The sequence below is a fragment of the Schistocerca americana genome, chromosome 3 (genome assembly GCF_021461395.2).
Source record: "Schistocerca americana isolate TAMUIC-IGC-003095 chromosome 3, iqSchAmer2.1, whole genome shotgun sequence".
Taxonomy (NCBI): domain Eukaryota; kingdom Metazoa; phylum Arthropoda; class Insecta; order Orthoptera; family Acrididae; genus Schistocerca; species Schistocerca americana.
In genome coordinates, this window is record NC_060121.1 from 375,055,594 (window position 1) to 375,079,010 (window position 23,417).

Here is a 23,417-nt window from a genome sequence, read left to right on the forward strand (position 1 = left end):
AGGAAGAAGGGCAAGACTTTACACTTACCTTTTTAGATTGAAAAAACTGGATAATGTCATGAGGAGGAACATGTGTGAAAGCTCCAGAAAGAAAAAGGTACCTACTAGGCCTATTCAGCCCCCCTGCGGATCCGGGGCAAGAATAGGCCCGAGGTATTCCTGCCTGTCGTAAGAGGCGACTAAAAGGAGTTTCAACCGTTTCGGCCTTCCATGTGATGGTCCCCCTTGGGGTTTGACCTTCATTTTTCAAAATTCTACAGAAGTACGAGCCTTTTGGGGAAGGACGCCTTATGTGGTGTATCACTGGTCCTCCGTGCACTAAGACCTTGGCACTCAGCATTGTAATGGCGTTGTAACCATACCCACTATTCCTCAAATTGGGCCTAAACGCCTGATGGGTTGTACAAGTTACGTCCATAGTGCGCCCCCCATCTGCACCTACGATCACGATGGACTTTCCATGGCACCCGAAATCCAGCACGGTAGCCAGCCCGTTGTGGTGGGGTCGTCACGTACCCTCTAGGTTGTAGCCCCCTGACTGGGGACTTTACTCCTCCCTGGCGACCTTTCCGGACCACGATTTTCTCAGTTGTGACAGTCAGGTCGAATACCTCACGGCTGTTATCATCAATGCTGCCAAACGTTCCATTCCTCATACTACCTCTACTTCACGTCGCGTTTCCGTCCCCTGGTGGAATGAGGCTTGTAGAGACGCTATCCGTGCTCGACGACGTGCTTTACGCACCTTTCGCCGCCATCCTACGTTGGCGAATTGTATTGGATACAAACGACTCCGAGCGCAATGCCGTAGAGTCATCAAAGACAGCAAAAAAGCTTGTTGGGCCTCTTTCACCAGCTCCTTTAACAGTTTTACTCCCTCTTCTGTCGTTTGGGGTGGCCTTCGCCGGCTGTCGGGCATTAAGTCCCACTCCTCGGTACCTGGCCTGACCTCAGGTAATGAGGTCCTTGTTGATCCTGTGGCTGTCTCCAACGCCTTCAGCCGCTTTTTCGCGGAGGTTTCAAGCTCCGCCCATTACCACCCTGCCTTCCTTCCCAGAAAAGAGGCAGAAGAGGCTCGGCGACCTTCCTTCCACTCGCTGAATCTGGAAACTTATAATGCCCCCTTTACTATGCAACTCGAACGTGCGCTTGCACTGTCCCGGTCCTCTGCTCTGGGACCAGATGCCATTCACGTTCAGATGCTGGCACACCTTTCTCCGGCGGGCAAAAGCTTCCTTCTTTGTACCTACAATCGTGTCTGGACCGAAGGTCAGCTCCCCATGCGTTGGCGTGACGCCGTCGTTGTTCCTATACCCAAACCTGGGAAGGATAGACACCTTCCTTCTAGTTACCGCCCTATTTCTCTTACAAGCTGTGTCTGAAAGGTGATGGAGTGCATGGTTAACGCTCGGTTAGTCTGGATTCTTGAATCTCGACGGCTACTTACCAATGTTCAATGCGGCTTTTGTCGCCGCCGCTCCGCTGTTGACCACCTTGTGACCTTGTCGACATTCATCATGAACAACTTTTTGCGAAAGCGCCAAACGGTAGCCGTGTTCTTCGATTTGGAGAAGGCTAATGATACCTGTTGGAGAGGAGGTATCCTCCGCACTATGCACAGGTGGGGTCTACGCGGTCGCCTGCCCCTTTTTAACAGATCGAAAGTTTAGAGTACGTGTGGGTTCCGTATTGTCCGACGTCTTCCTCCAGGAGAATGGAGTACCTCTGGGCTCCGTCTTGAGCGTAGCCCTTTTTGCCATCGCGATCAATCCAATTATGGATTGCATTCCACCTAATGTCTCAGGCTCTCTCTTTGTCGATGACTTCGCGATCTACTGCAGTGCCCAGAGATCATGCCTCCTGGAGCGCTGCCTTCAGCGTTGTCTAGACAACCTATACTCATGGAGCGTGGCAAATGGCTTCCGGTTCTCTGAAGAGAAGACAGTTTGTATCAACTTTTGGCGATATAAAGTGTTCTTTCCGCCATCCTTACATCTCGGTCCCGTTGTTCTCCCATTCGTGGAAACAACTAAGTTTCTAGGGCTCACATTGGACAGGAAACTTTGTTGGTCTCCGCACGTCTCTTATTTGGCGGCCCGTTGTACACGTTTCTTTAATGTCCTCAGAGTTCTTAGTGGTTCATCTTGGGGAGCGGATTGCACTGTCCTGCTTCGATTGTATCGGTCCATAGTCCGATCGAAGCTGGATTATGGGAGCTTCGTCTACTCGTCTGCTCGGCCATCCCTCTTACGCCGTGTCAACTCCGTCCACCGTCGGGGGCTACGTCTTGTGACCGGAGCCTTCTACACTAGTCCCATTGAGAGTCTTTATGCTGAAGCTGCCGAATTACCATTGACCTACCGGCGCGACGTACTGCTGTGTCGGTATGCCTGCCGGCTGTTGTCAATGCCCGACCACCCCTCTTATCAGTCCTTCGCCGATTCTCTCGACCGTCAGTACGGGTTGTATGTGTCTGCCCTGCTGCCCCCTGGAGTCCGCTTCCGTCGCCTGCTTCGACAATTGGATTTTGCCCTCCCTACCACCTTCAGAGAGGGTGAGAGCCCGACACCACCGTGGCTCCAGGCTCCGGTTCATATTTATCTCGACCTCAGCTCGCTCCCGAAGGAGGGTACTCCGGCTGCAGTGTATAGCTCACGGTTTGTCGAACTTCGTGCGCGACTTGCCAGTCACACCTTTATTTACACCGATGGCTCCAAAACTGACGATGGTGTCGGCTGTGCCTTTGTCGTCGGGGCCGTCACCTTTAAATACCGGCTCCTCGACCAATGTTCCAGCTTTACGGCAGAGCTTTTTGCTCTCCATCAGGCCGTTCAGTATGCCCGCCGCCACCGCCATTCATCGTATGTACTCTGCTCTGATTCACTCAGTGCTCTTCAGAGCCTTGGAGCTCCCTATCCGGTCCATCCCTTGGTGCAACGGATCCAGCAGTCCCTCCATTCTTTCGCTGATGATGGCTCTCCTGTCAGCTTTCCGTGGGTTCCCAGCCATGTGGGAGTGCCTGGGAATGAGGCTGCTGATGCTGCAGCCAAGGCTGCAGTCCTCCTGCCTCGGCCAGCCTCCCATTGTGTCCCGTCATCTGACGTTAGTGGGGTTGTTTGTAAGAGGCTTGTGTCCTTGTGGTGGGATACTTGGTCCTTACTTCAAGGAAACAAGCTGCGGGCAGTAAAACCGTTCCCAACTGCTTGGACAACCTCCTCCCGACCATCTTGGCGAGAAGAGGTCCTTCTGACCAGGTTGCGGATTGGGCATTGCCGGTTTAGCCACCACTACCTGCTCTCCGGTGACCCAGCCCCGCAGTGCCCTTGTGGTCAAGCATTGACAGTGCGCCATGTTTTATTGTCATGTCCCCGCTTTAGTCAATCTCGTGTTGTCCTGTCCCTGCCATCTACTTTACCGGATAATTTAGCTGATGACGCTCGCACAGCTGCTAGTGTTCTTCGTTTTATAACTTTGACTGGCTTGTCCAAAGACATCTAACTCTTTTACTTATTTTATCTGCATCCTTGTAAGGACTTTCTGGTGTCCCCCCCTCCCCTTGAGTTTTACTGGATTCTATGTGCTCTAACAGTTGTGACTGGGCGCTAATGACCTCAGTAGTTGAGCGCCCTTAAACCCCCCCCCCCCCCCCCCCCCCCCCCCAAAAAAAAGACCTATTCAGAAAGTGAAACAGTTGTGGGAAGGCAGGTTGCAGTTGCGAACAGGTAGGAAATTCGGATTGTTCCAGTCAGCCAAGAATCACCTGGAATGAACATCTAAAAGCACATGAATTAACAATAAATAAATCAAAAACAGTTGCTAAATCAATAGGCAGAACAAGAAAGGAAAAATAAGACTGGAAGGTACAAAGCTAGAAATAGTAGACAGTACAAATATCATGGGTGCATCATTTCAAGCAATAAGAGGATAAAGCATGAGATCAATAACTGGGCTGATTTTTGAAATCAGCCCAGGTCTATCATCAAGTTTAGAATCTGTTCTGGAATGAACTAGTCCCCTTAAGATATGACCAACAGACCTGCACAACAACCATACAGCTTGACAACAAACTGAAAGCTGCAGAAATGAAGTTCTTACAAAACCCAGAGGAATAGGAAAGATAGGATAAAAAATTAAATAAGGAAATAAACTCGAAAGAAACTGACAAGAGCCTGTTTAAGATTGTTTGGACATATCAAACATATCGGTGAGTGGAGGATAGCAAAACAATCATTATACACAAATGTGATTGGTAAAAGACCAGTAGAAAGAACAATGAAAAGATGGATGGGCCAAGTGAAGGAGGATATAGGAACAAAATGAGTCAGCTGGGATAAAGTCCTGAGGAGAGATTGGTGCAGGAACTGACGCAAGTGGAGAGCACTTGTAAACAATATCCAGGCAACTGGAGTGAAAAATTAACAATGACAACAAATGTAGAATTATTGCCTTTTTTTCCTTTTGAAACTGAAACCAATGATTTTTTTTTTTTAGCTGAAATCGATGCTGGTTATTTCTTAAGTTCAGTGTTAGCGTATTGCTTATAGACGAATTATAAGTGTACTTACGGCTTCAAATGTTTTCTTTAGATTGAGTTTAAGTTGTTGTTTATAAATTAAAAATTCTCAAAAAAGTAGGAATTGTGCAGATTTTGTGTGTTGTGTGATGGGTATATTACTAAACGAGCACTTGTTTCCTATCATTAAAGTATAATTTAAAACTGTTTTCAATCCTTTGTGTGTGTCGTGCACTTCTTAATCAGTTATGAATTTGTTTAAACATTAATGGGTTTTATTAATTTCTTTTTCAGATAAAGTGAAAGCTTGTGTGGTTAAAGAACTGCTGAATACTTGGTTTACAAGTACAAACAAAAATTTTATTGAATTTCTTACTGTACTTGATGTTGAGACCTCAACTGAAACATGTACCCTTGCACTTAATGTTCTTTTTGAGTAAGTACAGATTTCACTAGTTTAAGCCTTTGTATTGTTCTCTGTATCTCTGAGGCTCCTGCTTCCTTTTAGTATTTTAACACTTCAAACATCAAACAGTTCTTCTACTCTAATTTCATATTAAAACTGCTGTACTTTCTCTTCAATAACGTTTTACTTCAATTTGTGTTTCGAATTCACAGCTTCAGCTGTTATGCAAGTACCCTTGTTGTGATGTCAGTATGCTACACACACACACACACACACACACACACACACACACACACACACACACACACACACAATCTGTGAGAGTATAGCGTATTATTAATCACAATTGAGAATTTGTGGTGGAATATATGCAGACTTCAGTACTCTATTAATTATTGTATCATTGCCATACTCAAAACAAGAAAAGCAGTTTTCCTATTATAAAAATACAGGCACAGGTGCCATTAAAAAGTTCTTGTTCTGACACAGAAAACACAATATTTAAAAGAAAATGTTTTATTAATTTTCAAAACCATTCCAACATCAGTGAGCTTGGTTGCCTTTATTGGGGTGTCATTGAATATAGCATTTCGAATTTTTTTCGTTACTTTGTTAGTCATAGGTTTTCAGATCATCTTGACACTCATAAACTTAAACAGTTGCATGGCCATACTTATATTCACCAGTATATTCACCAGCCCACTTCCAGTTATTGCCACAAACAAGCAACTGTGTTTCTCTTCAAAATAATTATGAAAAGGATAGATTACTACTCACCGAAAAGATTACATTTGAGTAGTACACAGGTGCAACAAAAAGCGTGTTACACACTAAGCTTACGGCCAAAGCCTTTATCAAAAAAGAGAAAAAATACATGCACATTCACATAAGCAAGAACATCTCGCACACACATGATCGCTATCTCTGTCTGCTCCAACAAGAATGCAACTGAAACACACACAACAGGAGCAACAATATGGAGCGGGATGGAGGAGGAGGGGGGATAGCAGGGTAGAAGTGGGGAAAGGGGGGAGGGGAGAAGAGGAATCAGTGCTGTCTGGCAGAGTGTGCAGGGACTAGAGTTGTCTGCACAAGACTGCCAGGCACAGTGTTGGGAGACTGGAGGCTGTGGGGGACAAATGGGGGATGAAAAAGGACAGCAGAAAGGAGAGGAGCAGCGAAGAGGAAGAGACTGGCGAGCGTATTGGAAAAGAGCAGTGTACAATGAGGGCAAGGGGACGTGAATTGGAGGTGATAGGAGCGGGGGTAAGGGAGGGGGGGGGAGGGCAAAACTATTGGTTGGAGGATGTGGGGACAATAAGTTACCTTAAATTAAGGCCAAGATGTTCTGAGAGTAGAGAATATGTTTTAGGGATAACTCCTATCTGCACAGTTCAGAAAAGCAGATAGTGAAAGGGAGGATCGAGATGGCCCGAGTTGTGACGCAGCCATCAAAGTAAGCGTGTTATGTTCAGCTGCATGTTGTGCCACAGGGTGGTCTACTTTGCTCTTGTCCACAGTTTGGTGATGGCCATTCATTCTCATGATCAGCTGGTTGGTAGTCACACAAATATAAAAATCGGAGGAGTGATTGCAGCAGAGCTGGTGTATGACATGGCTGCTTTCACAGGTGTCCCAGCCTATGATGAGGTGGGTACCCCTGTGTAACTCATACTGTTTCTTCTCATCAACCCTCATAGGATACAGAACGTGCCTAGCTGATCTTTTCAACTTGCCACATCCCCCAAAACACACTATCAACTTTCCACCAACTCCACACCTGAAATGATCTGACTTTCTCTTGTTAATCTTTCGAACAAAATCCACAGCCCCACAGAAGTTCTTTTATATTCAGAGGCGTCACCCAAATCTAATATTGTTGGACTTGTCAAAGCCCTATTCTCTTTCTCCTGATCTCTGCAGTGAAAACATTCCTTTGCCGCCAATATCACCAACCTATTCCCAACATCAAAACCCACCTCTCCCAGTGCATATTATCATCCATCTGTGGTCCTGCCCCCCCCCCCCTCCCCCCGACCTAACCACCCCCTGGTCACCCTCCAGAAATTTCGTATCTCAAATTTGGCCTCACCATCGCCCCTCCCCCCCCCCCCCTTTCCTGAGAACACCAACCTTTCAGCAGGAGAAAGAACAACCATACACAACCAGAAAAAATATCATCACCTAGTCATCCTACCTGCAGACTAAAAGTTCCACCACTGTCATTATGGATCGCATGTGTTTATCAGATGTGTTTAGAATTTTGGCTCTTGGAGTTAGTACTAACAAACCATTTTGTCTCCATTTAATATCATAGTTTGCTTAAGAGAATTTTCCTGGGGGTAAATTTTGCTGCTGTATTTGCTGTATAATAAAATAAAATTCTTGAAAAATGGTCAGTATCCTGAAATGTCCATTGACCTGGTTTCAGCAAACATACTTTCATTGTGCAGAAGTCATGTTGCTTCCCATCCTAGCAGCAAAAACTGAACTACAAACTGCAGGTTTCAGAATATAGTGAACTGAAACCAACAACTTAACTGAAATGTGAGATATAATGTCAGATGAGTGGAAGTTCACTTATAAATCGTAACATAGTGATGTATAAATCACAACCTTTACGAAACTGCTTACAGAGCAAATTGAGAAACATTCATTCGTGGTTTCAAAGTCTTGGAACTGTTGTGGTATTCAGAGTGAGAAACATAGTATACATACAGCACCTGCAATTGTTAACTTCTGATTAATTAGAGATTAGTCAGACATTCTCTGTGTTACTAGGAATATGTAGTGTAAGAATCCTGATGTATGCCATTCAACTCTTGTGCAGATATGATCCATTCTCTACAATACTATCTGTTTTATAAGCATCTTTATATCTACTATAAAACAAATGAACTTACTACTATAATAGCTGATGATTGTTGAGGATGAAAAATACTGTTCATTTAACTTTTTGTTATTGAAAAAGCATGTAATTTTCTGTTTTGTTACAGACATCAGCCACTGACAGATGTCATTAGTGGAGTGCCTGTGGACAGTGTTACCCACCTTATCCCACATGACAAACTAAACCCAGCAGTTTCATTTTATTGGCGTAGTGTGGCAGTTCACTTGCACAATAATGCTGCTGAAGACCTAGAGAAAATTGTTCCAGAACTGACTCATTATTGTTCATACATAGCAAGGTGAGAGATCAGTCAGTAATTTTCAGGAAACTGAATTTCCTGGAATAGTCTAAAATCTTTTGGAATTCTAGAAGACTCTGGGAGTTCTGAGAGAGACCAGGAGGAGGTGAAGTGTTCGTTGAAGGAAAGAAATATACTGAGCTATTTTGCTACAAACCACTCTTGAGGCCAGTTGACACATGACATGCCTGCACAAATGTCATATAATAAATCTTTGCATATCTCGTGTGTTTTCACGATATAGTTCCAATGTACTGCTGGCCTACAACCTATTGGTGTAGGAAAAAATTTTCAGTGGCAAGTGCCAACCCTCTCACAAAGGATATTTCAGTTCAGGACACGAATAACGCAGAAAATTTTGCTGTGGTCTCTGTTCACAGCTAGTCTCAAAAATGTTAGTAAATGTCAGAAGCAGAAAGAACAATCTAACTGGTCAAGACAGCAGCTCCTAAAGCAGTGCAGTTTTCACATAATTTACTTTGCAAGTTAACACGATAAACCCAATGCAAATGCAAATGGAGACGTACAAGTACCTATTGATGCTTGTAATTCCTTGTGCAACAAAGTGAAATACTTCTGTGAGGAGAGTAGTTTCACCATACGAACAACTGATAGAGACATTACAATTCCTAGCAACAGGAAGAAGTTAACAGAGATTTAGAATTTTTGACAGCAGTGTCCAAACAAGCATTAAACAATATGAGGCACACATGCTGTGTGGCTGTCCTGAAGAAGGATTTCATGAAATTGTGTAGTACATTATTTATGACAAGTTACAGATCGTCTTTTTACATTTTTGGATGTGTTTTGAACTGCATAAATTCTAATAAATTATAGAAGACGCCAATGAAGTATCTTTTACTTTGTTTATGAGTGCGGGAATTTTCAATTTTTTGTCTGAAGTCCATCAGCAACGTGTTATAAATAGAATATAAAACTCCATTCTGAACTATAGTGTGGATTCCACAGCATATATGAAGAGTTTTACTTGTAGCATTGTGGTAGTGAATTGTATAGTTTCCATTTAACTCACTCTTATTAGGAACCATATATTCCATTAGGAAGTAAACATATTGACACACAAGTATAAGAATCCTTCTGTCCCTAAAGAAAGTGCTGCAAGATACTTCTTTATCAGCTTAACACCATATTCCGACTGCATACTTTTGTAGAATAACTACTTGTAATTTATCTTTACTACCAAAAAAGATTACGGCATAGGACAGAACTCCATGTAAGTATGCTTGCAATCCTTTATTCATGTCTGCGTAATGAGAGTTCTAAGCGGCTTTCTTAAATCGGTTGCTGTAATCCTAGGTCTTGACTTTACACAAGCACGTGAGAGACCTATCTATTTCAGTAAGTTCAATAAAGAACTCCCTAAAGCACTGACGCATATCAACCATTTTAGGTTTCATTTTGTACGCATAGATGAGAGACAAGGAACACTACAGTGAAAACAACAGTTGGTTCAAACACGTTTCACACACCAAATTTGTGGTGATCTCCTGTCCACATGCTATGATCTGTCTGTGCAGAAGTGATGTATGCAGAGACTTGTGCAGACCGATCATTTCTGTGTGGACTGACCTTTATGTTTGGCTTCATAAAAAACCCAATGAAATGCATTGATGTCTTGTTATCTTTGTTGCTCAATCACAGACCTGCCCGGGTAGCCTCGTGTTAACATGACCACTTTAGAGTTGGAAAGATATGCCGGCCCTGGATTGAATCTGCCCAGTAGATTAATGACGAAGGGTCAGTGTGCTGGCCAGGCTGTATGTGGCTGTTAGGCAGTTTCCCACATCCCATTAGGCAAATACTGTGCTGTGTCTCTTGTTCCACGTCAGACATATGATTAGATTAGATTAGATTAATACTTGTTCCATAGATCATGAATACGACACTTCGTAATGATGTGGAACGTGTCAGGTTAATAAAAGATGTCTGTACAAGATATTACATTACACAAAATATTGCATGACACTAATGTTTAAGTTGGTTTTTTCCCCCCTCCCTTAATTTATATCTAAAAATTCAGCCAATGTGTAGGAGGAGTTGTCATTCAGAAATTCTTTTAATTTATTTTTAAATGTTGGTTGGCTATCTGTCAGGCTTTTTATGCTGTTTGGTAGGTGACCAAAGACTTTTGTGGCAGCATAATTTACCCCTTTCTGTGCCAAAGTCAGATTTAACCCTGCATAGTGAAGATCATCCTTTCTCCTGGTGTTATAGCTATGCACACTGCTATTACTTTTGAACTGGGTTGGATTATTAACAACAAATTTCATAAGTGAATATATATACTGTGAGGTTACTGTGAGGATCCCTAGATCCTTAAATAGATGTCTGGAGGATGACCGTGGGTGGGCACCAGCAACTATTCTGACTACACGTTTTTGAGCAATGAATACTTTTCTACTCAACGATGAATTACCCCAGAACATGATGCCATAAGAAAGCAGTGAATGAAAGTAGGCATAGTAAGCTAATTTACTGAGATTCTTATCACTAAAATTTGCAATAACCCTAATAGCATACACAGCTGAACTCAGACGTTTCAGCAGACGATCAATGTGTTGCTTCCAGTTTAACCTCTCATCAATGGACACACCTAAAAATTTTGAAAGTTCTACCTTAGTTACAGACTTCTGTTCAAAGTCTATATTTATTACTGGAGTTGTGTCATTTACTGTACAGAACTGTATATACTGTGTTTTATCAAAATTTAAAGAGTCCGTTTGCTGAGAACCGCTTAATAATTTTGTGAAAAACATCATTTACAATTACATCACTTAGTTCTTGGTTTTTGGATGTTATTACTATACTTGTATCATCAGCAAAAAGAACTAACTTTGCATCTTCATCAATGTGGAATGGTAAGTCATTAATGTATATCAAGAACAGTAAAGGACCTAAGACCGGACCCTGTGAGACCCCGTACCTGATAGCCCCCCAGTTTGAGGAATCAGCTGTTGTTTTAACATTATGCTATGCAAGCTTTTTGAACACTTTCTCGCACTTGCACACAGGATTTACTCTTAATGCAAATAGATTGGGTACACTGCTTCTGTCCTGGGGGTGAATAGGAGGTTGATGAATTTCACAGTTTGTTCTTTTTAAACACTTACTCAGCATCAGCAGTTTAACCATGTGCTCACTGACTGCTGGAATCTTTATTGGTGCCTATAGGCCTTATTGGCTCAAAGTCCGCTTCCAGGGCATGATTGTAAATGCAGTGATGTGTAACATCCACGTGAAAATTTATCAAGGAGCTGTGAATTTATCATTCACACAAAACTATGAGAAGCTTTTTTAATTAAAAAATGTAGTCAGGGATCCATATTTGGACACTCATTTTGTAGATCAACATAGAATATTCTAACTGGTTCCATTTAGTGCAAAGTAGTATTTTTCTCACTTTTTTGCAGTATCATGTTTAGAATTCACAATGACTAGAATGTGAAGAGCATTGGATGTGAAAGGTTGTAGTTTGTTCCTGCAACAGTTTCTCATAAACGCTCAAAATTGTTGCTCAGTCTTGTGGCACAGCATGGAATGGTGAAGGTAGAAAGTAACAGTGATATTCACAGTGAAGGCAAAAGCCTATACTACCTTCCACCGCTGTTTACAGAACTATAAGTAGTTTTTCTGTTTTGGTTTCTAGCTCAGCCACAAACGTCTCAGTCAGTACACTCAGAATATTTAAGCCATAGGGTTTTCTGTTCTGTTTCCTTAGTTCATTAATTTTGCCAGTTAGGTTGAAAGTGTGTTCTTCAACAGAGTTGGGAACAACCACTGCTTTATTTTGACAAATGTGTCTTGTGCACCGTTATTTGCCAGTGTTGCTGCGTGCTTCCAAGTGCTTGCTCCTTTATTTTGGCTTTAGAATGTATTTCATATTGAAAATTTCTTGTCGTATTTTATTCGTCAGTGTTAAAAAGAGGTGGAGTGTGAGGAGAGGCTGAAGGAGAAGAGTTTTGTTGTCAGAATGAATATTCATGTTATTTTCTTACATTGTAGAACAAGCAGTCATTCACTGGTTCATTTGTTGACAGCTTCAGCTTTCATTCATTTATCCTTGGATTGCTTCTGCTACTTCTTGCACAATGCCTAAACCTTTGATACCTTTGCCTACAGCTTTTTTCCGCTCTAATGACATCCAACTGTTTTTCCATTCATTCTGTATTGCAGTAGCCAATATTTGACGAAAACACTTTGTATCTGGGATGTGGAAAGGATGTGCAGCTCTCATACGGAGTAGAAGAAATTTTGGGAGGATTACACTTCCTATCACACCCTGTTGTATGATTGGATCATAGACTTTGACTATATGTGACACCTAATTCTTCTTTCATACTGTCTAACAGTGTCTTTGCATTCACAGCAAAGCCTTGTTCTTCGATCACATTGTTGGGAGATGGACAGGCTATCATTTTAACTGCATAAAAGTAGTTCACAAATTTTCCATCCATAGGGTCTCTCTAGAAATGATCAAACTGCTTTACCCTATGACTGTATGGTAATTGCATCACACATTTGTAGGCAAATTCTGTTTGTGGGACCCATGCATTACTGTATAATGTGCAGACAGCAAAGTTTATGCTCTTCACAGTATGCTGCCGGATATGATCATCCTTCACTACATGATAATTCGGCGATCCATCTGGCCGCCATCTTCAGGTGCAATCACTGAGTGTAGTGAAGTGTAGTGAAGACGATCATATCTGGAAACATATCCGTGAAGAGAACAAACATGTAAGATGGCAGGAAAATCTATGGAATCACTACAGACAGCAAAGTTGATTTTTTTTTTCCACAAATATTGAAAGGTGTTTATCCAGATGCTTGTGGCTCAAACTGGAGGTGGTACCAACCAGTTAACCGTGTATTCTTTAAAGAAATGAACTCCCATGTACAAAACAGCTTCGAACATCTGATTACTTTACAAATGACTTAATGTGTTAAATGTAACAATATAATGAAAAGATAAAAAATCTACTCACAAAGTGGCAGCAGGGAACACACACAAAAGGGTTTAACTTTTACAAGCTTTTAGAGCCAGGGGCTCCTTCTTCTGGCAGAAGAGTTGAAGTGGAAGGAAGAGGGTGAAGGAAAAGGACTGGAGAGGTTTAGGGGAAGGGGTATAGTTCATAAACACCACTCAGAACTTCCAGTCAGGGGAGACTTACCTCCTCTATTCCCACCAGTTGCCTCTCCAATAATGCCCTGCTGCTCGCAGTCTGGCTCCAGCTGCCAGAGGCTGTGATCGTGTGTGTGTGTGTGTGTGTGTGTGTGTGTGTGTGTGTGTGTGTCAGTCCTTTTGTTGTGCCTTTCTGCAATGCAACATCTCCGCTATATAGTGTGTAGCAACTATCCTTTTCATTACATTGTTAGAGTCCATATTGGATTTTACATTTTTTTAATGTGTTTAATATTTGGCATTAAGCATTTAACTCAGAAGTGCCAGGCAAATGCCATAAGAAATTTACCCAAGAGGGGCATTAACAATAATTTACATTTTTAAAATTTAATCCACTTATAACATTGTAATTTGTTATTTTGATCTGTTTTATACAGTAGGTTTGTAAAAGTTCACCTTAACAGCAACAAAATATATTAGCATTAATGTGGTCACCACAGCTGACCATCACCCCATTAAGTACAAGTTCGATAGTTGGTGATTCAACTTTCACATAACTTTCTTTTAGTTTTCATGCTATCTCTTGAAACAGTTCTTGCCTGCTCTCAAGCACAAAGGTACTTTGCACGCTGAACACATCCACACAGTTTGGACTGGTGTGAGTGTGTTTTTTTTTTTTTTTTAACTGCAAACTGCACATCATCTGGATGAGTAGTGAATGGGCTGATATTTATTGCTTTCATGGCAATATTTTTTGTATGTGTGTGGCTTGGGTGCCTTGATCTGAGATGATAAATTATTTTTGTATCCAGAGGATGAAGCAGCAGCCACTGAAAGTATTGTTGGAGACGACAAATTTTGTTAAGAGTACAGCTCTCGACAAAAGTCTTTATTGGAGAACTGCTCCATTTCAGTCTTCTTGTGCATTATGAATCCATTTGTTACACTACAGTCTACAAAGTGAAATAACAGACTCGTCCACCATTTCTTGCTTTTTCTGACTCTAGTGTAGTTTGACTTCAGTCAGTCAAAATTATCCACATAGCTTATACTGGAATTGTAATCTTTCAACACTGGAGGGCAAGTGATATTGGTTATTGCTCGGTCTTTCGACCTGTGACACTGTGGGTGCATCTGATGGAGCACATCACATAGAAAACATGTTTACTGCCCTGTTGTCCTTCCCTCTATAGATAACTACTCCATCAGTGTTTATTCTGTAATCAGATACCCCTCTCTCAAGTTCATTTTCCTTCCTGAGTTTTGTCAGATTTTTCCTTCTGGGATTTATTTTTCCACAAGTGTGAAGACCATTGTATTTTGTTCTTGAACTGAGAATATGATGTAAAATAATTGTCCATAAAAGTGATATGATTCTTCCCATGAACAGTCATTGGTTAAATTTAGAACCACCTTTGAGCCTACCTCGACTACTGGAGACTACGAAACTTTCCCTGCAAAAATATCAATTATATGATGATTCATCACATAACATCCACACATTGTACCCTCTCTTTATAGGTTTGTCTCTGATGCACTGTTTGAGAGATGACCTGCCTTTGAAGTTAACCAATGTTTCATCAGTAGCAAGAAGCTGATGTCATGTGTAGCAATCTTGGAATTTCTTTTTCAAATGACCTAGCAACAAATGTAGTTTGTGTAGTTTGTCATAATTCTGACTGTTTCTGTCAGTGGCCACAGAATTATCATTGAGGTGCAAGTTAACCCAGTAACCAATCACATCTTTTTACTAGTATAAACTTTGGTTTATAACTTTCACAGAGGTCTGGATCAGTACTCTAGTAATCTCTGTAGCTAGGTTTTTTTAGTGATTGCCATCTAAAGATTTATTCCAGTCAAAGTTTATATTTTGTGTTGGTTAGTGCGGAAAAAAGATTTGCCCTTCTGTGTTGCATACTAATTGGTTTGAAACAATATGTTGTTTATAAGTGTTTCATCAAAAAACTTGCAAAATATGTCAACTGTCTTTAGGTTTAATTTGTGCTTTGCTTGTGGAACCACACCGTCTTGTCCAGTAAATAATGGCACTTGGTCAACACTTGTTTCTTGACTCCATTTTATCTTGACTGTTGGTGGTTCAGTGAATGGCACTGCATTGTTTTAACTTGTCTCATCACATTCATTGTTATCCTCAGTCAATACTGCTCAACAAATGACAGTAAAAAAGACTAGGACTGGGTCATTGTCATCACTTTTGTCACTGTCAACACTGTTGTCACTAGAAGGAAATTCATCAAATAAAATTAGATAACATTCTTCCTCTGTTGTTCCTGTTTGGTGAGACATACTGGATGAAGAAGGGTGGTTGTTACTGCCACTAACCATACAAAATTCTGTCTGTGAAGTACAGAAAATTCTGTTGGAATAAAAATATTACATGTAGATTTATGGAAGGTCAACACACAAATATACGTGACTAGTTACCAACATTAGTTGTGTAAAGAAGAGCTACGGAGAGAAATGTACAACACTTCCACGAACAACACCAACAATGCATGGAATATCAGCCTGTGTCATAAATATGTGGCAAAAGTACTATACTGTGATTCTCCTGCCATCAGGTCAAAATCTAGTCAACAAATTGTTGGTTAGTTGAGAGAGCTACAGCTGCTGAGCGGTAAACTGTGAAAAATACGTGGTCAGACACAGTGACCACTGCCTTTGCAAACTGTCTACATATGTATTAGGTTACAATGGTACCTGCCCTTGAAATACTTAGGTGAGAAAAAGTTAGCAAATGATAGAAATAATGATTAAAACTTATTTTTGGAAGTTACTAACTGCTCTCATTTCTAAATAATGGATGAATAAATTCTGGGTAATCGGCCTACTATGAATTACTCTGTTCCTAACTCTAATAATACTTGCCTTACTTTGCCAAATCTTCAACATAAGATTATACCTCTTGTCTTATGTTGTATTGTATTGTATGGAACTGGGGACCGAGAAACAATGAAGAGGCTTCCCTGCCTTAGCCCTCAGTGGTTCACAAACCCACAACAGGCTACAGCAGTCCACTCACACCACCGCCGCCCCACACCAAACCCAGGGTTATTGTGTGGTTTGGTGGCCCCAGTGGAGCCAGCCCCCCCCCCCCCCCCCCCCCCCCCCCCCTCTGGGAATGTAACACACCAGACCAGTATTACCCCAATGTTTGCGTGGTAGAGTAATTATGGTGTACGCATACATGGAGAAAGTGTTTGTGCAGCAGTCGACGACATAGTGTAACTGAGACAAAATAAGGGGAACCAGCCCGCATTCGCCAAGGCAAATGGAAAACCATCTTAAAAACCATCCACAGATTGTCCGGCACACCGGACCTCGACACTAATCCGCCAGGCGGATTCGTGCCAGGGACCGGCATGTCTTGCCGCCGGGAAAGCAGTGCGTTAGACCACATTTCTATCCAGGCGGGTTTACACCTCTTAATTAGTAGATTACTACAGCATTTTAAATTTTCATAATTGAGTCAGTAATTGTATGTAATATTGAAAATCAAATTTTTGTTGTCCTTGGAAGGTGTTAGATAAGCAACTTGCGCCATGTATCATAAACTGTGAACCAGGACGTCTATTTAGTAATACAGATGAAGCTAGAATGAAGACTGCTTGCAGGTGTTGCAAACATTTAATTCAGTGGACATCGGGGAGATATTTTACACAGGAATTTTTTCAAGTGAAACTTCACCTTATTTTCAAAATGGAAGCTATTTGGTTGTCATGATGATTTTACCATTTTCAGTTCCTGAGGAGTATTTAATCCCAAAGAAACAAGCTTTGCTAGTAATAAATTAGTCATTTTGAACATCCTGATGTTCCAACAGTGGAGCATTATTCAACTTTTCTGGATTCATAAATTTTTACATTATATTTTCAAAATTTGTGCAACATGTAGGAAACTGATCCATGACTGATTTTTCACTTTTTCCTCTGTCCTCAACTTCTTTTTTGCAGTTTCTTGCTATTCACAGGGAGATGGTCTGCCTTTCTATAATTTACATTAAACATATTTGGTATAGCGAATATGTACAACCATCATCTGTAGAATGGAATGATAACAATGAAAATTTTTGCTGGACCGGGACTCGAACCCGGGTTTCCCGCTTATCATGTGAGTGGTTGCCTTCCCATTTAACTATCCATGCAAGACTCATGGCCAGACCCAAACTTCCGTATGTCATCAACCATGTGACAATAACTTGTACTCATGCATCTATCAAGTATATTCCCGTACAGGTGAGACATATTGCTTGGAAGTCACTTGCCCAGTGTCGGCGGATAAATACGATATTGTACTGCCTGTGTTATTCTGAATTATGATGTAACGTTCCTTTGAACATGCATGCATGTCTGAAGGAACTTTGCACTGTAATTCATAATAACACAGGCACTCCAATATAGAATGCACTGGGGAAGCAGCTTTCAAGTAAAATATCTCTCTCTCTCGTGTACAGGAATATACGTAATGGATGTACGAATGCAGGTTTTAGACACATGGTTGATGGCATATGTACGTTGGCATCTGGCTGAGTGTCAAACACCAATAGCCAAATGATAACGTGACGGCTCGCGATAAGCAGGAAATTCAGGTTCGAGTCCCAGTCCCGCACAAATTTACGTTGTTGTCATTCCATTCTACAGCTGATGGTTGCCCATATTCCCAAGTACTTTACTATTTTTCATTCACACTTGTTTGAACAATCTCAAATCGTCTGCGCCACCTAACCATTGTCTCACTTATGTACCAACCCACCCCCTCAAACGCGCCCCCCCCCCCCCCCCCCCCCCACACACACACACACACAAACCTCGTGGTGTGCGAGAAATGTAAGCAAGGAAGGCCTGGAATTGGACCAGGATCAATGATGTCACATTCTCTTCATCAGCAAGAACAAGATTTCTTACACCGTATGACTCATAGAAGTGGGTAGGGGAGACCAGATACTAATGCATTTATCAGATGTGCTGTTCTGTGGATTTAGCAGAGAGGAGAGCCAACCATGTTTTGAGCCAGTATCACATACAGATTTTGAATGCTGCTCATCACTATAAGAGTAATTTGAGGGCTGCACAGTTTCAGGGGAAAATCCTCCAACATGTTGGTTTCTGCAGTCGACATTTTGTCACTGAGTTTGTCTTTCAAGACAGTACTATATGAGCACATCACACTCATCACGTGAAAACCTTCCTTCAGGATCAGGAAAACTGATGGAATGGCCTGTGGCATCTGCTGACATGCTGTGAACCTGACAGAGCTGCTTGGTACCAGTTGAAACTTAAAATGCATCATCATAGGACCTCGGGAAGGCTGTTCTAGAAGAGAGCATATGTTTGAGCATCATCATCTCGACCACCTTGTGTATTTAATGCCAAGGAGAAAACAATCATGTTTCTATTTACAGGATGGAGACATTATTTTCTGTTTACTTGCATCCACAGTCATACAATATTTTAGAAATTACTACATTTTACACCTGGACTGCTATAAAATATTTTTATCCACAATCAAGAATTTGGCTTATTATGCCATTCTCAAGCGACATCTGTAACAATATAAGATGCTTATAAATCAGTAGACCACTTCAACTTTAAGCATACTTTATGTTCTCAGCAAAATTATTGTTCTTAAGAATTATACCTCTTCCTTCATCACTGTAATGTGTCAATATACAGTTGTAAGCAGTTTTTTAAGCACACTGCTCTAGTGTTAAGTGTTAAAATAGTCCACGTGCATAAGACAAGAGTCATCATCATTTATTAAAACACACATAGCACATCATTTATTGAGAAGATTATTAAACCAGACGTATAAACATAATTCATGCAAAGTGTTACAAACAGATTGATTATTTCAATAATATCTTTCAAATTCATGTCATCTGCACACCAGGTGTGACATTTGACTACTAAAATTATACAGACAGGTCACATCTGCAGAGTCATATATCTTTTTAAGTAATTTAAAGCAGCCGTGACTTATTAAACTGATAGTTCGGTAATTTTCACATCTGTCAATGCCTGCTTTCTTTGGGATTGGAATTATTATATTCTTCTTGAAGTCTGAGGGTATTTCACCTGTCTCATACATTTTGCTCACCAGATGGTAGAGTTTTGTTTTTTTGTCGAGGGGCATGAAAGGGAAGCAGTGGTTGGGAAGGGAGTGAGACAGGGTTGTAGCCTCTCCCCGATGTTATTCAATCTGTATATTGAGCAAGCAGTAAAGGAAACAAAAGAAAAATTCGGAATAGGTATTAAATTCCATGGAGAAGAAATAAAAAATTTAAGGCTCGCCGATGACATTGTAATTCTGTCAGACACAGCAAAGGACTTGGAAGAGCAGTTGAACGGAATGGACAGTGTCTTAAAAGGAGGATATAAGATGAACATCAACAAAAGCAAAACGCGGATAATGGAATGTAGTCGAGTTAACTCGGGTGATGCTGAGGGAATTAGATTAGGAAATGAGACACTTAAAGTAGTAAAGGAGTTTTGCTATTTGGGGAGCAAAATAACTGATGATGGTCGAAGTAGAGAGGATATAAAATGTAGACTTGGCAATGGCCAGGAAAGCGTTACTGAAGAAGAGAAATTTGTTAACATCGGGTATAGATTTAAGTGTCAGGAAGTCGTTTCTGAAAGTATATGTATGGAGTTTATCCATGTATGGAAGTGAAACATGGACCATAAATAGTTTGGACAAGAAGAGAATAGAAGCTTTCGAAATGTGGTGCTACAGAAGAATGCTGAAGATTAGATGGGTAGATCACATAACTAATGAGGAGGTACTGAATAGGATTGGGGAGAAGAGGAGTTTGTGGCAAAACTTGACTTTGAAGAAGGGATCGGTTGGTAGGACATGTTCTGAGACATCAAGGGATCACAAATCTAGTATTGGAGGGCAGCGTGGAGGGTAAAAATCGTAGAGGGAGACCAAGAGATGAATACACTAAGCAGATTCAGAAGGATGTAGGTTGCAGTAGGTACTGTGAGATGAAGAAGCTTGCACAGGATAGAGTAGCATGGAGAGCTGCATCAAACCAGTCTCAGGACTGAAGACCACAACAACAACAACAACAACAACAACAACAACAACATAATTTAAAGCACTGAAAATCCAGGATGAAATAAAAACTGAAATGTGTAGATTGGTACTCACCACATACCCGGAAGTGTTGAGCAGCAGACAGGCACATGGAAAGAAGACTGCTAGATATTATTATCAGCTATCAGACTGAGTCCACCGTCAGATGTAGGCAAAACATACACATCTTCACACATATCCGTAGGTACGACAATGAAAAATGCACCACATTGTAGAGCCGCTCAAAGGATGTATATTCCCACGTCAAAAGTGCCAAGTATTGGCGCCAGAGTGTAGCATGGTCGCAGGAAGTGGAAATGGCGACACCACAGTAGAACATGCAAGCAGTAGTGTGGTTTGCAGAAAGAAAATCGCAGATTACTGTGCAAAGAAATTATCGTCTTGTGTATGAATGTGATCCACCTGATGTGAAAACAATTAAGGAATGGTGTAGGAAGTTTCAGACAGCAGGAAGTGTTTCTGAAACATGCTGGCGGTGCTCGTCATGAAGTTTGACAAGAGACAGTGGAGGACATGAGGCAAACATATCTCAGAAGCCCACGTAAGTTAATTCATCAAGCATCTAGGCAACTTGATGTACCTCTATCAACATTGAATTGAGTAGTTCACCAGCATGTTCGTCTGTGTGTTTACAAAGTGCAAATTCTGCAACATCTGACACAGAACGGCAAACCACGCAGACAACAATTTGCTGTGGATATGCTGCAGCATATTGATATGGATGCCAGCTTCATGGAAAGATGTTTATTCTCAGATGAGGCAGCCTTTCATCTATCAGGAAGGGTTAATAGGCATAATGTTTGGATTTGGGGTTTGAAAAATCTGCTTGTTGTTGTTGAACATGTTCGTGATAGCCCTAAAATAAATGTCTGGTGCGGGCTAATGCACGACAAGATTGTTGGACCTTTGTTCTTTGCGGAACAAACAGTGAATGGGTCAGTGTATCTGGACATGTTGGAGCAGTTTGTGTATGCTCAGATAAAAGACTTGCAACCCAACATCATTTTTTAACAAGATGGAGCTCTGCCACATTGTTCAACGGCCGTTCGTAAGTTCCTGAATAGTAAATTTCCCAATCATTGGATTGGACGCAGAGGACCTATTGCCTGGCCGCCGCATTCACCTGACATTACGCCGCTTGATTTCTTCATGTGGGGATTCGTGAAGGACCGTGTGTATGCGACCAAAGTGGAGGATATTCTTACGCTGCGACATCATATCACTGATGTGATTGTAAGAATTCCTCTGTTATTGTTGCAAAGAACATGGCAAGAAATTGAATGTAGACTCAAATTCTTTGTGCTACAAATGGTTCAGATGTAGAGGTGTATTGATGGTAAATAAATAAATTCTTTGAGATGCTCTACAATGTGGTGCATTTTTCATTGTCGTATCTACTGTGGTTGTTCCTCCCCCCCCCTCCCCCCCTTGGGTCTTTGAAATCAGGGAGGTTTGAGTGGGCACACCCTGTATAGGCTGTCTTCTTTCAATGTGCCTGTCTGCCACTAAACCCCTGCTCTGTGTGCTGAGTAGCAACCTATCCATTTTACATAATTTCTTTGTAATGAGTTACATTACTTAAAATTAACTTAAAGTTGTCATATTTCTTTGTTTCATTCTTGACAAAGTTTTTGTTTCATAAAGCATATACGATTATTACCAGCACTCCTTGAATCTAAGCCCACACACATTCCCAGATACTGCAGCAATCATCGTATGTTGCAGTTATGCTGATAAATTATGACTGTATATTGATAATTGCATTGCACTTCATAAGAGCACAAGGATCTCCACAGATCTGTATGTATTCCTTTTCCATAAAATTATTCTAATATTATCCATCTTAACGATTACAGGTAGCACTTGTGAGTATAATTATTGTCTTTGTTGGGAACTTGACTCTAGAAATGCGGAGCTGTACACAACATTCCTCACATTTGTCTGTCAAATGTTAAATAAAAATAATGATATGAAATTAAGTATAACAGTATTGTTTTTCTTGTCATTTTAAATTATCTTCTCATTAGTTGCATATTTATCATACAATCAATGCAAAAAACAAACAAAAAACTGAAAAAGTAGGGGGAATACCAGAAAATTGACAGATTAAATATTTACACTTTGCAAAATTATGTTATTAAGTCATCGGGACAAGAATTCATTGATAATAAAACCTCAGTAAAACCTCAGTTATTATAATCTTCCTAACAAAGCAGCAAGAGGTTCTTGACAAAGCAGATCCCAATTTCTTGCTGTCATTGGCTATCGGGTAAAACCCTCATGGTGACCAGCACTACAAAGCTCAGCATCTATTGAGGAGCTATACTACGTTATCACAGTATCATAGATTCTACTTCAAGCAGAAAGTGATAAATGGTTTGATTTATATTAAAATAAAGTCAAAGCAAATACTACTGAAATAAAAATTTATAAATGTTTGCCTGAAATTGCTCAGGCAGGCAAGATGTCAGTATTACAGTTGGTTTTTGTAACTCTGAAATATGCAGGGAATTCAGAACTTTTTTTAACTGTTTGTATTGCTCTGTGGGAAACGGAGAGATTCCAGTTTATAATTGTTTCAATAGAAATGAAAACACAAAGCCTGAAGGCAGTACTAAAGGAATGTGCAAAATTATTTACAGACTATCTGCAGTTGGACAGCTTCACAAAAATGGGTGATTGATGCAATTGCACCATAGGAAGTTCTGTGCTGAAATTATCTTAGAACATATGCACATAGCTAAAGACATGATTCATGGAGAAGTCTGGAGGAAGCCTTAACTAGCACTGATGTTATATGGGTGGCGACAGTGTAACAGAGCAAGGTGCAGACTATTTGTGGGATAAAATAACAGTTCTAAAATGTTTTATTTTAATAATGTTTACTTAGCTTGCTTCTTAACTTTGGGCATTGGCACCAAATGTATTACCTATTTACGAGAATTGTAGTAAACTGCTGCTATCTTTCAGCCTGCAGACAGTTGCTCTTATGTTCACATATTTATTTCGGCTTTATAACTTCACCTCTTTGTAAAATGAAATATT

General features: G+C 40.9%; 1 protein-coding gene across 1 annotated transcript in view; it reads left to right on the forward strand.

Annotated features, from left to right (window-relative positions):
• LOC124607058 (condensin complex subunit 3) overlaps window positions 1-23,417 on the forward strand; it is a 186,449-nt gene that overhangs the window by 59,846 nt on the left and 103,186 nt on the right. The window contains exons 6-7 of the mRNA XM_047139234.1: window positions 4,808-4,949; window positions 7,916-8,107. Of these exons, the coding sequence (XP_046995190.1) occupies window positions 4,808-4,949; window positions 7,916-8,107 (334 nt within the window). The remainder of the gene's footprint in view (window positions 1-4,807; window positions 4,950-7,915; window positions 8,108-23,417) is intronic.